This window comes from Sus scrofa, chromosome 13, assembly GCF_000003025.6.
Source record: "Sus scrofa isolate TJ Tabasco breed Duroc chromosome 13, Sscrofa11.1, whole genome shotgun sequence".
Taxonomy (NCBI): domain Eukaryota; kingdom Metazoa; phylum Chordata; class Mammalia; order Artiodactyla; family Suidae; genus Sus; species Sus scrofa.
This window is the reverse complement of record NC_010455.5, coordinates 37009864-37026569: the sequence shown is the minus strand read 5'-3', so window position 1 is coordinate 37026569 and position 16706 is coordinate 37009864. Positions and strand designations below refer to the sequence as shown.

The 16706-nt window shown below is 37.6% G+C and overlaps 1 protein-coding gene across 4 annotated transcripts in view; it reads right to left on the bottom strand.

Moving 5' to 3' along the window:
• CACNA2D3 (calcium voltage-gated channel auxiliary subunit alpha2delta 3) overlaps nucleotides 1451–16706 on the bottom strand; it is an 802825-nt gene continuing 787569 nt past the window's right edge. Inside the window, exons 36-39 of one of the 4 annotated variants that reach the window (XM_021068975.1) lie at nucleotides 12926–13038; nucleotides 12631–12713; nucleotides 5601–5684; nucleotides 1451–3752 (exon numbers count right to left, since the gene is read on the bottom strand). In XM_021068975.1, coding sequence (XP_020924634.1) covers nucleotides 5649–5684; nucleotides 12631–12713; nucleotides 12926–13038 — 232 coding nt within the window. In that variant the 3' untranslated portion in view covers nucleotides 1451–3752; nucleotides 5601–5648. Of the gene's footprint in view, nucleotides 3753–5600; nucleotides 5685–6765; nucleotides 7179–12630; nucleotides 12714–12925; nucleotides 13039–16706 lie in introns of those variants that run through there. The other 3 variants (XM_021068973.1, XM_021068974.1, XM_021068976.1) reach the window with 3 other exon arrangements.

Here is a 16706-nt window from a genome sequence, read left to right as displayed (position 1 = left end):
ACATAATAGTAAATATAATTAAAATAGTAGCAACCGATAATTACTGAAATCACTACATCTTGTGCAACTAGAAGTTTTCCTCACTTAGATAGCATCTCATTTAAACCTCAGGAGAATATCATGAGTTGGGTTCTGTGATTAGCTCCATCATACAGAGGAGAAACCTGAGGCTTACAACTACCGGATACTTTGAGCGAAGTCACATAAGGATTAACTTGGAAGGTGCAACTTAAACTTCTGTTTGACTCTATCTGATTTCAAAGATCATGCCTTATATAACCGTCATGTATTTCTTTTGGTAGTGTCAGAGTAGTATGTTAAATGTGACATACTGTACTTTTAACAACATTACAACTAAAAATAATACTAATTAAAAATAAAATAATACTAAATTTACAGGTAAGTTGGTACTTTGTTGTTATTGCTACAAGATAAGAAGTGGTGTGTTATGTTTTAGTATAGATTGCCTGGTAGCAAATTGAGGCTAAAAAATTGCAAAATAGCCCTGTCTAACATAATTGTTGCTATCCATTTTGGAAGCAGAACTTCATTATGGTATCATTGTTGGTTCTGAAATTATAGGAATAAAACAAAACTTAGTATAGATTACTATTTACTCTGGTATTAGAGAAAGTACATTATAGAACATTATAACATACCTGACAATAATGTAAAATAATGTAGATCTCTTCACATGGCATAGCATTCATGCATTACTGAGCTTTGTTTACATGTACCATATCTTCTTGTACTACATCTAATTCTATGCACTGTATCTAAAATAGTAAAGAATAATAACTTGGTTGATGGTAAATATCAGTGGCAAAGTACATGATACTCATATAAAACTATAAATTACAAATATTTAGGACACTCATAATATGTGCGTTCTTTCAGAATGCTGTTTGATTATTGTGCTAAACCAAAGTGCATTATGGTATATAAATTCTGTAAATATTTGAGGAGTGTATCTCTTCAGTAAATACTTAAAGTGTTGGACTGGTTGTATATCTTTGCTAAAATTATAGATATCACACACTGGTTATTGTAGTGGCAGAACTGCTTCCAAGTTGGAAGCAAGTGTGACATAGCTTAGCGGTAATATCATAACAACATGAAAATCATAAGACCATCGTGTAGAGTGGTACAGCAAAGGGATTACTTTCAATATTAGAGCTGGCACAGAACCCAAGTGATTTCTAAGATTGTTGAGCAAACTGCAAGCTTTTAGCAAAGTGAAATGAGGAAGTCACAGACCACAGACCTTCCTTTGAAGAGTGGTAATGCTTCATTAACTATTCCCTGAAAACTTGATTCACAACAGTGGCTTTCCAGATCCAAGACATAGGACTGTACAGACCACTGGGCTCCACACTATCACTTCTGTTGTTTTCACTAAAACTGCAGGCTGCACTAGCACAGCAGGTGTATTGTTCTCATAACTAGAAGTTAGGCAGGATTATGGACAAAGGAGGGCAGCATTATTGTTATAAAAAGTACATAGAGTGTGATTGTGTTGTTGTTACTGAAATAATGACAGAGGGTCATTGGTGTACCATACTGTGGAGTAATAATATTGTCAAATGTTCTGTTAAGACAATATATGGAATAATACAATAATAATGCTGGTGCTGGCATTACTGACAGTATAACACACTATGACTGGTGGAACTGCTCTTTACTGGATCTTGAGAAAAGAATGTGGCATGAAAAGAGAAGAGACAAGGTGAAAGTTGACAAGGTGGCAAAGTAAACAGGGCTTTGTCTTTCACTACTTGTGTGACTTGGGCAAGGTGTGTAATCTCTGAATCTCACATCTGTCGTGTGCAACATGCCCCTTTTGTAGCTGGTGCTCACTGTGAGGAATTAGTTCTGCCCACTTCACAGAATTATTGGGAAGTGCTTTTCACAGTCAGCGATCAATAAATGCTCCCCTCTCTGCCCCCTGCTTACTGCTATAGCTTGGAGATTATGTGGTCGCATGACGCAGTAGCACATTCAAGGGCAATATAGAATGACTAGTCAATCTAAGAACAGTATGACTATAATTTAGGACTTTTCTTGATCTACAGTGGGGAGTGCATATCATGCCACTGTCCCAATATCGTATTGAAAAGATGACACTCAAATATTTATCTCTCATCACTGGTTTATTGTTGGCCATTAAGGGTGAGGGTAATTGCAGTATGGTATTAGCTGGTATAGAATTTTGTGGCAGGATTTTTGTTAACAAGATTCTCGATAGCCTAACGTGGTGGGCTATAGCAGTATGACACAGTATTATAGTATTATAGGCCACACAGCACAGCACAGCACAGGCTGATAGGGAAGTAACCACTCTAAGACATCCAAGGCTAGCAGCAGCAATGTCCTTTTATGTTTTGCTTCATTCCATGTAATTGTGGGACCAGAAATTATAATATACTGTGCTCAAGGGTGTAATGTCAGCCTTTACCTCCACCTTACAGTTCGAGCTGCAGTGATGCTAGCACCCTATAGTGAGTCATGCTCTTTATGTTTGTAGTTACATATGTAGAAAGACATTAGATGATACTAGCATACTTAGAGGGTTTGAAAAGGTGCTGGCTGGCATGATGTTGAAATACAAGTCATGCGGTCATATTGGTCCTGTAGAAACTCCCATATGTAAAGCACTGACCCACCTCTAGCATGCATGGATATTCCTAACTTCTCACATTAGGAAAGCTTCCAAAATTGGCAGCAGAGCTCGTCTAAGACAAGGACTTGACCCACTATGGCCCACATGTCAAATCTGGATCACTGCCTATTGCGTATTGTTTTCAGGCTAATAGTGGTGTTTACATTTTTAAAATCTCAAATAAACCTCTAAAGAAGAATAATACTTTGTGACATGAAAATAGAGTAAATTCTAATTTCAATGTCCTCAAAGACAGCTTTAGTGGAACACAGGTGCTTTTGTGCTGATAGTTACACAGAGTTCAATAGTTGCAACAGAGACAGAAAACATAGCCCACAAAGTCTAAAATATTCACTCTGGTCCTTTACAGAAAAAGCTTGCTGACTCCTGGTTTAAACCATCTACTTATAATGTGTACATGAGAAATTACTGTATTTTGAACATTCTGTAGATGTATCCGTAGTGTCATATTATCCTGTGTGACTAACCAGAGTTAACAAAAACATCACTACAATCTACTATAGTATATTGCCTTTTGTGTGCCCAAATGCTGCTGAATTATAGTATGCCAAACTAGAAAGTACTGCCATCTTGACTTCCTACCTATCTGAGGGGACTGGGGTCTGCTGCCCTGGGGGACTATAGTTCACTGTACTGGTATGTATGCATGTGGCATATTGTATTGTAATGGTTGGGGTGAAAGGTATGATAGAAGGCTTTGCCTCTTACTGGCTCTACAGTTTGGGTAACTTGCTTGTTGAGCCTCAATGGGAATAATGGTAGGTCCTACAAATGAAGACAGAAAGTTCTCTGCATAATAACATGTAAACAGAGGACTTTGATAAATGGTATCATGGGGGTGGCTTATTTATTCATTCCACAAACACCTCTTGGGTGTCATGAACTTGAGGAGTAATCCCCAGCACTGGGAATATAGCAGTGAAAGAGAAAATTGAGCCCCCTCTCAGGGGTATCGGGAGGGGAGACGGAGAGTGAACGGGACAATGCCAGTGCCCCATGAGTACCTTGCTCTGAAGGAAACAGCAGCCAGTGAGCGAGGATTCCCAGGTGTTCAGTGGAAGACTGCTGAGGCCTGGAGGACAAGAGGAACCCCATCATCTGAGTATTTTATGACATTATGCACATGGATTGCTACTGAATTGAATCTGTATGTTAGTATCTCAAGCTATGTAAGGAATTCCTAGCATTAATGGAGCAAACATGTATATTTTAGATGCCATGTGGAGATCCAGAAGGTCCATGACATCTAATAACTTGTAAAGACAAAAGCTAGTTGATTGTTAAGTGATTAGATCAGGGTTTCTCAACTTCAGCATTATTGAAATGGTAAATAATCCCTTGTTGTGTGGGCTGTCCCAGAATTTGGTGGGTGTTTAACAGCATCACTGGCCTCTATCCACTAGATGCCAGAAGTACCTCCTCTTGTCCCAAATTGTGACAACCACTATTGTGGCAATATTGTGACAGATATTGCCACATGTCCACTAGCGGGCAAAGTTGCCAAGGATTTGTAATCACTGGATTAGGGGAGTTGATGCCTGCAAAGTCCCCAGCAGGAACTGCACCTGCTACAAGCTGGATATATGAGACAAAGTCACATGAGCCGAAATGCCCTCAAGAGGCCCCCCAGCATATATGTGCCAATTAGAGGCATCTTCACAAATTTCCCAAATTACAGACACTGCAAATGGCTCTCGAGGGTCTATTAAATTATTATGACCTCTAATACTGATAGCAATAAAACTTTGCTCTTCTGCTTATGATTTTAATATTTCACTAAACTATATAGTCTCATAACAAGAGAAATATTATCCTCTGTAGTGCTATACTGTTCATAATGTGAATAATAATGCCATATTACCTTATCTTAAAACCATTTCACACAATTAAATACTAGTTTTTAACCACTGCCATCACTATCTCATTTTAGGGTCCTACATCATCTTAATCTAAAGAAAGTATAGCACATGGAGTTGTTCTGTTGTTAATTTTAAGATAAAGGTATCAAACCATTATTCTTGTCTATGCTGTGTTTTACTAGTCTACCCTCAATAAACATTGCAATTGTTCTACTATATTTTAATGAATTTTATCTAGTATATACATATAAAATATATTTTATATCATTGATAGGTACATATATGAAGTTTTTTAATATTTCCATATCTGTTTTTTTATTTTGAAGTTTTAATGGCATTAATTTTTTAATAGTTATTGTTTTCTACATTTTAGAATATTGTTGCATTGTTACATTCTGATTAGCTCTAGGTGCCTTCTGAATCTGATACCAATTATACTTAATAACAAAGTTTATAATTTTAGTAACTAATTGTGCCATATAATGCTATGTTAAACTGTATCACTTTATAGTTCATCCTCTTAATTATAAGTAACAAACCAAACTTTTTTTTTTTTTTTTTTGGCTTTTTGCCTTTTTCTAGGGCTGCTCCTATGGCATATGGAGGTGCCCAGGCTAGGGGTCGAATTAGAGCCACAGCTGCAGGCCTATACCAGAGCCACAGCAACTCGAGATCTGAGCTGCATCTGCAACCTACACCACAGCTCATGGTAACACCAGATCCTCAACCCACCGAGCAAGACCAGGGATCAAACCCGCAACCCCATGGTTCCTAGTCAGATTCGTTAACCACTGTGCCACGATGGGAACTCCCGAAGCAAACATTTTAATAAAAACATTCTGTGATAGAGTATCTTTGGATATGATTGGTGCCAATCATTAATATTGCAGGTAGAAGTCTTAAAAAATGAGCAATGTCAGGATAATAGAGAATATCCTATTACTCCTTGCTTTCTGCAGTAAAGCTGATACTCCCACCTGGTGCTATACCACAGGCGGATGTATCCACAATCACCCCCTACGTTGGTAGCACAGCTCTTACTACTACTGTCATTTGCTTACTTGCTTAAATGTTTATTGAGGGTCTGCTCTGAGCCAGACACTCTGCTCTTACAAAATCCTTGCCTTCTTGATGTTTATTTGCACCTGGGGAAAGACAAACAATAAGCAAATCCAATGGTAATAACTGTTACAGAGGAATATCAAACAGGGGAGAGGGAAGGGTGGAACAGTGTAGAAGTAGCAACTGTAAACTGGCAAGTCAGGGTGGACTGTGAAGAAGGAAGGACCTGAAGCAGGTAAAGAAGGAAGGCATGAGATATCTGGGGGAAAGAGTATCCCACGAAGAGGGAAGAGCAGGTGCAAAGGCCCTGAGGTAGGTGCCCACTTAGCATGCTTACGGGGCAGGAACACCTTGTAGGTTGGAGGAATAGTAAAGAAGTATAAAATCTAGTCTTTCTATTCCTACAAATACTGGATTCATTTTAGTATAAAGTAGTACGATAACATTTGTTTGTCTAAAATATCAACAGGATAATGTAGCTTTTTGAAAAGAGTTTAAGTTGATTTCTCCCCATGACTTTTAGATGTCCATTTTCTAAAGAAAGATATTCTCATTTCTATGTAGGCATGGGAATTATTCCCCTTGGAATGGTTACTTGGGAATCATAAGCCAATGGAATCTGTTTTCTTTGGTCCAGGATCCAGTGTTTCAGAAATGCTTACAGGTCTGGGTAGTTTCACATTCTGTAATACATGAGACTGAATTTCATCTCTTGTTTACGGGGAAAGCCAGAAGCCAAATTCTCAAGCAAAAACCTTGAGTCATTTGCAGTCGTTGTTCTTTTCCTCCTTCAACTCTTCTCAGAATGAATTCATAGATTTATGACTTCTTTATGTCTATTCCCAAATAGTTCAACACTTAAATATTATGGAAGCTTGTGTTCTCCTCCAAATTACGATTTCTATTGAAGTTTTGTTCAACAAAATTCAAGGTTCTGTGTATTAAATTCTGATGTAGACGATATTTTGATTCACTTCTGTAAATATTTTTATAACTGAGAGTGGAGCATCTAAACAATTGTTAAATATTTGTCTAGGATCTGCTTTAGAGTAACGTCTCTGCCAACAACCATCCTTTCCTGCTGTCTGGAATGGGTGACTTTTTCATGCACTTTCTACTCTGTATTCTCAGCAATCAAATGATAATAAAACCCAAACCAGGAGATTAGGATTTTAATATACTTTATTTAAAAAGTACACAGTTTTAAATTGGTTTCAATGGGTTTCAAGCAGAAGGGACACTGCCCACTCGCAGTCCCGTTTCTGATGAAGAGTGATTATCATGTAGCAAACTCACATTTGCATGACTGGCAAAGTAAAAAGATAACTTTTTGTCAACATATCTTTAAGAGTTTATATCACGCACAGTTTAAAATCATGAGATGCTGATGGTTGGACTATATTTCATGTATCCTATTGTCGCACCATATTTTGGTTCACAGTTTATCCATAACTTAGCATGCCAAGAGAACATCTCCATCAGTGTCACCTTGAGAAGAGCATCAAAAGCAGAGGGAACAGGATAAGGACCATCTTGGCCTGGAGATTCGGTGCACCCCCACACTCCCTCGCATTCTCCTACAGGGAAAGGCAGGGTTGGTTAGAGCAGAGATGGAGACCGAGATGCCTTAAACCTCCCAAGCTATGTGGAGTCCCGAGACCTCTCCCCACTCTCCAGTGTATGAACAAAATCATTTGGGACTTAAATGCCAGGAAATGGATCTGTCTACATCTCATGATGTTGGTATGAGACTCTCTGATTTCACTTGTCAACGCATAAAATATTCAAAATGGCTCTTTGAATCCTACTAGGCAGAACACTCAAGAAGTCCAGTGCTGCTGGTAGAGATGTCTGTGGTGATTATATTATCAAAGCAAAATATTGGCCTTTGAAGTAAATGATCACATCTAAGGGGCTGATGGTTTCAGAGACTTGGCTATGGAAGGTTTTGTTTTGTTTTGTTTTTGTCTTTTTAAGGCTGCACACATAGCACATCCAGCAACACAGGATCCGAGCCACGTCTGCGACCAACACCACAGCTCAACGTCAGATATTCTACCAAACTGAGTGAGGGCAGGGGTTGAATTCGCGTCCTCATGGATACTAGTTGGGTTTGTTACCGCTGACCCACTATAGGAACTCCTGGAAGGTTTTGTGTATGTCTTCTTTTTTATTTGGAGAGAGGAGGCTCTGTTCTACAAAAATGAGATCATATTATTTACTCATTTCTGTATCAAGTTTTTAACCACTAATTGATGGAAATTTCTCCACTTCCATTATTATAGGTCTATTTGATTTAGTTTCTTTTTTACTGAGGGTCATTCATCTTCTCATCTGCTCTCCACTGCTACAAAGAGTGCTGAATGTAGGTCCTTAGCAAACAATGATAGCTGCTCCTGCCCCTGCCTAAGATGATGCCCAGGAGTGAGAATGCAGAGTTAAAGGGCATTTTTGCCTTTGATGGCTATTGCTAGATAGTTCCATGGTACTTGTATTTTCTGATCACTCAATGACTTGTTTCTTTCATGTTCTTGGTTTATTTTATTTTATTTTATTTTATTTTATTTTATTTTATTTTATTTTATTTTACTTTATTTGCTTCTTAGAGCCGTACCCATGGCACATGGAGGTTCCCAGGCTAGGGGTCGAATCAGAGCTACAGCTCTTGGACTATGCCACAGCCACAGCAATAAAGATCTGAGCCAAGTCTGCAACCTGCACCACAGCTCATGGCAAAACTGGATCCTTAACTCACTGAGCGAGGCCAGGGGTCCAGCCTGCAACCTCGTGGTTCCTAGTCAGATTTATTTCCTCTGCACCATGACAGGAACTCCTTGGTTTATTTTTATATGCAGTAGTTTGACATCAATTTAAAGCATTCTTTTTTTTTTTTTTTTTTTTTTTTTTTTTTTTTTTTTTTAGGGCTGCACCCACAGCATACAGAAGTTCCCAGGCTAGGGACTGAATCAGAGCTGCAGCTGCTGGCCACAGCCACAGCCATACAGGATCCTAGCTACATCTGTGAGCTGCACCGCAGCTCATGGCAGTGCCAGATCCTTAACCCACTGAACCCGGCCAGGGATCGAACCCATGTCTTCATGGACACTAGTAGGGTTTGTTACCGGTGAGCCATACCAGGAACTGCCAATTTAAAGCATTCTTTATGCTTTGATTTATACATATCTTTTCAAGTTCTATAAATTGAATACTAACTTTCATTTACCTTTTACCTTCGAAGAGTTATAATATTTATGTAGTTAAATAAATCTGTTTTTCTATCATAACTTTCTGGTCTTGGATAGGAATGTCTCTTCTGTTCCTAGAATTTCTTATTTATTGATTTATTTGAAATATAGCTCATTTAACAATGTTGTATTAATTTTTGGTGTACAGCAAACTGTCAGTTATACATCCCTGTCTCTCTCTCTCTCTCTCTCTCTCTATATATATATATATATATATAGATAGATAGATATAAACGCACATATCCACATATACATGCACATTCTTTTTCATATTCTCTTCCTTTATGGTTTATCACAGGATATTGGATATAGTTGCTTATGCTACACAATAGGACCTTGTTGTTTATCCATCCTATATATAATAGTTTGCATTTACTAATCCCAAACTTCTAATCCTTCCCTCCCAAGCTCCTCTCTCCTTCTTGGCAACCACAAGTTTGTTCTCTATGTCTGTGAGACTGTTTCTGTTTCATAGATATGTTCATTTGCGTCCTATTTTAGATTCCACATATAAGTGATATCATATATTTGTCTTTCTGACTTACTTTGCTTAGTGTGATAATCTCTAGGTCCATCCATGTTGCTGCAAATGTCATTTTTTCATTCTTTTTAATGGCTGAGTAATATTCCACTGTGTGTGTGTGTGTGTGTGTGTGTGTGTGTGTGTGTACACTAAGTCTTCTTTATGCATTCATCTGTCAGTGGACTTAGGTTTTTTCCATGTCTTGGCTATTGCAAGTAATGCTGCTATGAACATAGGGGTGCCTGTATCTTTTCAAATTATAGTTTTGTCTGCGTATACATACCCAGGAGTGGAATTGCTGGATCATATGGCAACTCTACTTTGAGTCTTTTGAGGAAACTCCATACCTTTCTCCATAGTGGCTGTACCAATTTACATTCCAGCCAACAGTGTAGGAGAGTTCCCTTTTTTCCACATTCCCTCCAGCATTTGTTATTTGTAGATTTTTTTTTTCTTTTTCTTTTTAGGGCTGCACCTGTGGCACATGGAAGTTCCTAGGATAGGGGTCAAATCAGAGCTGCAACTGAGGCCTACACCATAGCCACAACAATACTGGATCCAAGCTGCATTTGTGACCCATGTTGCAGCTTGCAACAATGTCGAATCCTTAACCCACTGAATGACCAGGGATTGAACCAACATCTTCACAGACATTATGTCTGGTTCTTAACCTGCTGAGCCACAACAGGAACTCTTATTTGTAGACTTTTTAATGATGGCCATTTGACTAGTATGAAGTAGTACCTCAGTGTTGTTTTGATTTGCATTTCTATAATAATTAGCAATGTTGACCATCTTTTCATATGCGTACTAGTCATCTGTATGTCTTCTTTGGTGAAATGTCTATTTAGGTCTCCTGCCCATTTTTGATTGAGCTATTTTTGTTGTTGTTATTGAACTGTGTGAGTTGTTTGTATATTTTGGAAATTAAACCCTTACTCGTATCATTCGCAAATACTTTCTCCCAGTCTGTAGGCTGTTTTTTTCATTTTGTTTATGTTTTCCTTTGCGGGGTAAAAAGCTTATAAGTTTAATTAGTTCTCATTTGTTTATTTTTACTTTTATTTCTATTGTCTTGGGAGAATGTCCTAAGAAAACAGTGCTATGATTTACATCAGAGAATGTTTTGCCTATATTCTTTTCTAGTGGTTTTATGGTGTCATATCATATGTTTAAGTCTTTAGGCCATTTTAAATTTATTTTTGTGTATGGTTTCAGGGACTGTTCTCTTTTTTAATGGAGATAACTTTATTTTTATTTATTTATTTATTTGCCACACCCACTGCATGTGGAAGGTCCCACACCAACCTGCACCATAGCAGTGACCCAAACCATAGCAGCAACCTGAGCAGCTACAGTGATGATGCTGGATCTTTAACCCACTGTACCATGAAGAAACTCCAAAAATGACCTCCCCTGTTTTTTGGCCACATCCATGACATATAGAAATTCTCAGGCCAGGGATCCAACCCATGCCATAGCAGCAACCCAAGCCACTGCAGTGACAATGCCAGATCCTTAACCCAGTGTGCCACAGGAGAGCTCCAAGAGTGTTCTAAACTTCACTGATTTATATGCAGCCAAACAACTTTCCCAATACCACTTGCTGGAGAGACTGTCTTCTCTTCACTGTATGTTCTTGTCTCCTTTGTCAAAGTTTAATTGAGTGTAGGTGTGTGGGCTTATTTCTGGGCTCTCTATTCTGTTCCATAGAGCCATATGTCTCTTTTTGTACCAATACCATGATGTTTTTATTACAGTAGCTTTGTAGTATTGTCTGAACTTTGGAAGCATTATTATGCATCCTGCTTGGTTCTTTTTCCTCAAGTTGCTTTGGCAATTCTGTTTTTTCATGGTTCCATATGAATTTTAGAATTATTTGTTCTAGTTCTGTAAAAAAATTCATGAGTGATTTGATAAGGATTGCATTAAATCTGTATATTGCTTCGGGTAGTATGACTATTTTAACTATATTAATTCTCCTGATCCAAGAGCATGGATCCAGTCTCTAGAATTCCTTGTGAGAACATCACTTACCATTCAAGTCCATTCTATACTCTCCCCTTTGAATGGAAACTCTGCCATATATAAGAATTTCTATTCTGTTCCACCAACCTCATCTCACTGGGTCTAGAAACTTAAAGAAAAAAAATACTGATTTTCTTTTTTTTTTAGTGTTTATCATGTATCTAGTTACTAAAGCAAATCATTAACTCTAGAAGATTTTTACTCTAATGACTTTAGTGCCAAGTATGCAGTTCTGATATTAATTGAAGTGGTTTTAGTGGTTTTGGACTATTGTTCATATTTCTGTTTTACATAGAGCTTTCATGAGGGGTGATTACTGAATTTTATCAAAAGCCTTTTTGCATATATTGTTAATAAACTCTCCCTTGAATATAAAAGTAAATATTCTCAATAAATTTCTTTTTTAATACTATACTCACTTTAAAATCTTTTCTAGGATTTGGAGAGTTTAAATAACATTAAAATTATTTGCTATTTATAGGTGAAATTAACAGCTAGCTGGCTCTGATGGCATTTTAAAAAATGGACTGCTTCTCAGTCTACCTTTAGTAACTGGTCTAGGTAAGTTTTCCATTTTTCAAGGTAGGGGTGGAGTTAATTTTTAAATTTGCATTTTTTGCTATATTTAAGATTTTTTGCTTACAGCATTGCAGGGGCTAATTCATCTACATCTATGATAAGTTTACACTTCTCAGTACTAAACTTAATTTTTCTCTGATCATTACTTTTTGGTGTAAATGCATTGCCTTTATAGTTCTGGGATTAGGGGGTTTAAAGGCTTATCATTCTACCTTTATATATTGCGACTCTTGAACTGACATTAATATTGCCAATTTTGCTGTACATGAATTTCTTATAAATAAAAGGCTGCCTAAAAGCAAGCAGTTTTATTTAACTAAAAGTTGAAATAAGTAAAACAAGATGGTCAGAGCCACTTTATGTGTAACAGTGGAAAGTGATAAAATTATAGCACATCTGTAATAGTGAAGATAGTAAAGAGACTTTAAAAACATATACATGGATATAATAAGAAAAGACTATTAAGCACTAAATAAGAAGGTATTGAGGAGCTGAAAGTAGAGTACTATGTAGCCTTTCTGTATATTCTTCTTTGGTTTATCTGAAGGGGATTATTTTCTCACGAGTAAACTTTTGAGCAATAGTTCTTTGATGATTGTGAGATTCTCAGGTTGAATCTGATGGGAAAAGAGTAGAAAGGGTCCTCAGACTTACCTCAGGATGGAAGCCATGACAAGATTCTGGACGCCTTCTGATTTTCTGGGCCTTTAAACGTTCACATTTAAGGGATTCGTTATGTTGACTGTAGTTAAGGCATATTTCCAAGATGTTCCTTTTCCTTACTCTGATTTCAGAGGTCAAAACCTGCCACTAAACCCCCTTAATGATTTCTCCAACAGTGGAAAGGATATCCTCTCTCCCTCTATAAGATTTCTCCCCTACACTCCTTATGGTCGATCCCCCTTACCAGCTTCATCAGTAGTGGCTGGACCTACACACAAAAGGATATACCTGATTTCAATGGGTGCCATGGTGATGGGGGCCACAGACTCACAGAGGCAGCTACTGTCCACCACCACCATGAACAGATTGCTGCTTGGGATCTGCTGGATGACAAAAGACCTGTTGGAACAAGAGGCAGAGAGACAGTGAGTGGTCATTTATCATTCCTCAAGTTAACAGCCATGAGGAAACAGCCAGGGTAGGGGAAATACTATAATATTTTGGAAAACAAGGTGCCTCCTTCCGTGAGATTCTTCACTTTCAAGTATGAAGCTTCACTAAGACAATAGTTTATAACCTACAGCTATGTCCCTACATAGCTCATAAAACTCACCTTGTAAAGATTGGACTTTTGTGTGCATGAAACAAGTGAGCCAGAGTTGGTTAAATCACCTCAATTTCTAAGGTCTAAGAGGTGAGGCTTTTCCAAAACTCATTTCCTTCTCCAAGGATGTAAACATTATCCCAAGTTGCATTTGATGTTCTTTGGGGTGGATTTTTCTCTCCTCCCTCCCTCGAGGATAGATTGAAGCTATGTCACATGAATGGCAAAGGAGAAGTGAACTTCCTAGTCCTTTCCCTGGACCAGTTTGCACAATGTTGGCCCACAATAGAGGTACATTGTTTTGAATAAAATTAATACTAACTTTAAGGTGTTCCATCCTTCTCAGAGACCAAGACATGTTGTTACTAAGGACATTTAGTGCTTCTGATATTCCAGGTATGTACAGCTAGGCCAACTTAATGAACTAGTAAGCTTAATGTCACCTCTTTCTCATCTTATCCAACAGTGAAATGACAAAGTAATGTCACCATAAAAATAATTTTTGAACCAGCAATACCAGTCACTCATTAGAGGAATATATTAGAGGGCAAACCCCATATTCTTTTAGAGCCAACAGGTTAGCTAAATATTTAGCCCCACGTCTAGAATCCCTGTCAGATAATTTTTCATGATATTTAATCAAATCAGTCTAATCACATGAATGAAACTATAACCTAAAAAAATGGTCAATTTCTCTAAAAGTTAACTTCATTCATCTTTCTCTCAACAAATCTGTTCTATTCTCTGGACTGTATCCGGTATAACAAGATAGGACATGAATATTTTTGACCATAGTGTACAACTGATAAAACACCAAAGGTGTTTGACGAATGCATGATTTCTTTAAAATACAGAGCAAAAACTCTTCACATCTAAGCAATATAGAATATAAGTTATTTTCAAACGTGGAACTGCGACTCATTCCAAAAAGCAACAAGCATCAATGATATGTTCATCTTTCACAGTAGGGCACAATTAGAAATTAATAGCAAGATTATGATACACGTAGTGGAAATTAAGGGTTAAAAACACATCAAATTCACCCTTGACAATCTGAGAGCAGCCCAGACTCACATCTGTGCAGTATGGCCTTAAATATTTTTACTGGGGAAAAAACCTGTAAATAAATGAACCATGTTTTTGAAACAAGAAGCTAGAAAAATAAGAACAAAAGCCTGCCCCTCAGTCTTCCCTGTGGTACACTGGGCTGAGTATTGCTGCCCCTCTCCCAAGTCCAACCCTCAGGCTCCTGCAAGGATGTGACTGATGGAAGAAGAGAGAAGTAATCATTGTACAAATAGTTTCTCTTGTCTCCTAACCATTTCCTTCAGTTTACGCAGAACTCTCCCCTAAACTTACCTTCGGCTACCACCCTATTTCACTGTCCTCATTTACAGAACACCTCCTAAAAAGAATTATCCACAGTCTCTCTCTCTCTCTCTACTCTCTCACTTCTCTCCTTTCCCAAATCAACTCCAGTAAGGACATCAATGACCTCACCGCCCTTCTTCTCAAGCTCCTTTGCCTCCACTGTCTGCCCTCACAACAAATTTCCCTGAGAGAAAGGCTGCATGTGTCTGCCCATGTTATCTGCCAGCCCCAACACCTAGAGTTATGCCAAGGACAGAGCAGACCCTCAATAAATATTCACTGAATCAATGACAGAATGAATTTATAAAGATAAAAGCAGCATAAAATGCAACTAAAAAATGCAAAGATAACTGAAAAAAACCAAACTGGCTTAAAAGGACAGGGACATAAGTCCACTTCAGGCAATCCTGATCAGGAAAAAGAAGTCACAAAGTTACAATAAAACCCAAAAGATACAGAAACATCTTAAACATTTTAGGTGAGTGTTATGTATATCATTACAAATAATTTGAGAACTTAGAGCAAACACACTTTGGGTAATAAAGTACAAATTATCAACATTTGGCCAAGCTATAAAAAACACAAGTAAACCAATTGCATGAAAAAAAAAACTGAAATGCTCATTGAGAATCTACCCCCAAGTGAATACTACCAGATCACCCAAAGAACAGATATTGCTGTGTTCATAGAAAATCCATGTGAACCCACTGACCAGCTATTAGAACTAAGAAAAGAACTAAGCAAGCTGACCAGTTACATAATCTGCATATAAAACCACAGCTTTTCCCTGACACTAGCAATAACCAATGAAAAAATATTTAGGAAATAAAGAGCCATTGATAGTATCAATAATTACTATAAAATGCTCAAGAATAAATCTAGAAAAAGGCATTTCTTTATGAAGAAAATGACAAACTTTATTGAACATAAAACAAAACCTAAGAAATCCACAGTGATTGTGGAAGGGAACATATTACATATTAAAGGTGTCATGTAACCTTCAATCAACCTTTAATTAAAAGTAATCACAATAAAAATCTCAATAGGAATTTGATGGAATTTGAGGTGATGATCCCAAGATTCTTTCAAAAGATTGAATATAAAGAATACTTGGGACAACTGTATGAAGTTTAGGGTTTTTTTTTTTTTTTTAATTTTTTTGTATCTTTTTTGGGCCACACCCACAGTATATGGAGGTTCCCAGGCTAGGGGTTGAATCAGATCTGGAGCTGCTGGCCTACACCACAGCCACAGCAATAGCAATGCAGGATCCAAGCCTCGTCTGCAACCTTACAGCTCACAGCAACACTGGATCCTTCATCTACTGAGTGAGGCCATGGATTGAACCTGTGTGCTCATGGATGCTAGTCAGATTCATTTCCACCAAGCCATGACAGGAACTCCTAAAATTGAATTTTATAAAAAGGAAAGAGAAGGGAAGATGCTTGCCCCTAACCAGTATCAAAACCCCCAAGATGATTTACAGAAGAAGAAACAGAGTTGGACAACTAATAGGTAAAAATAAAGTTTCACTCTTACTAAAAATTAGATAAATATACATTGAAATGAAATTAAAACAATGAAATGCACTTTTCACTAGCAGAACGGCAAAAAAAAATAGGTCTCTGGTAATATCAAATGATGGAGAGTGTGAAGAAGTGAATAGTATCCTACACTACCAGTAGGAAAGTGAACTTTTACAGGCACTTTGAGAACAATCGTTATTGTTAACAGTGAAAATCATTTAGATCCTATTTTTCTAGTAGTTTTGCTTCTCAATAAGAGAAACTGTTGTACAAGAGCCTGAGAAGACATATAGAAAGATGCTCTTGGTAACAGTGCTCATTTAGAGGAGGAGAAAACAAAACACACCTGGAAGTCCATCAATAGACTCAGTAAACAACAGTGTGTCTATTCCAGGGTCTATTTGGCACCAGATGAAAGTGTGAAAGAGATGTCTACTGTCATGAAAGGATACCCAAAACATAGTAGGTGGGGAAATAATGTTGCAAAACTATACATAAAGTATAAATATGGAAGAATACTTAGAAATACTCATCTAAGGGTATTTGACTCTGATACAGAGAACAAG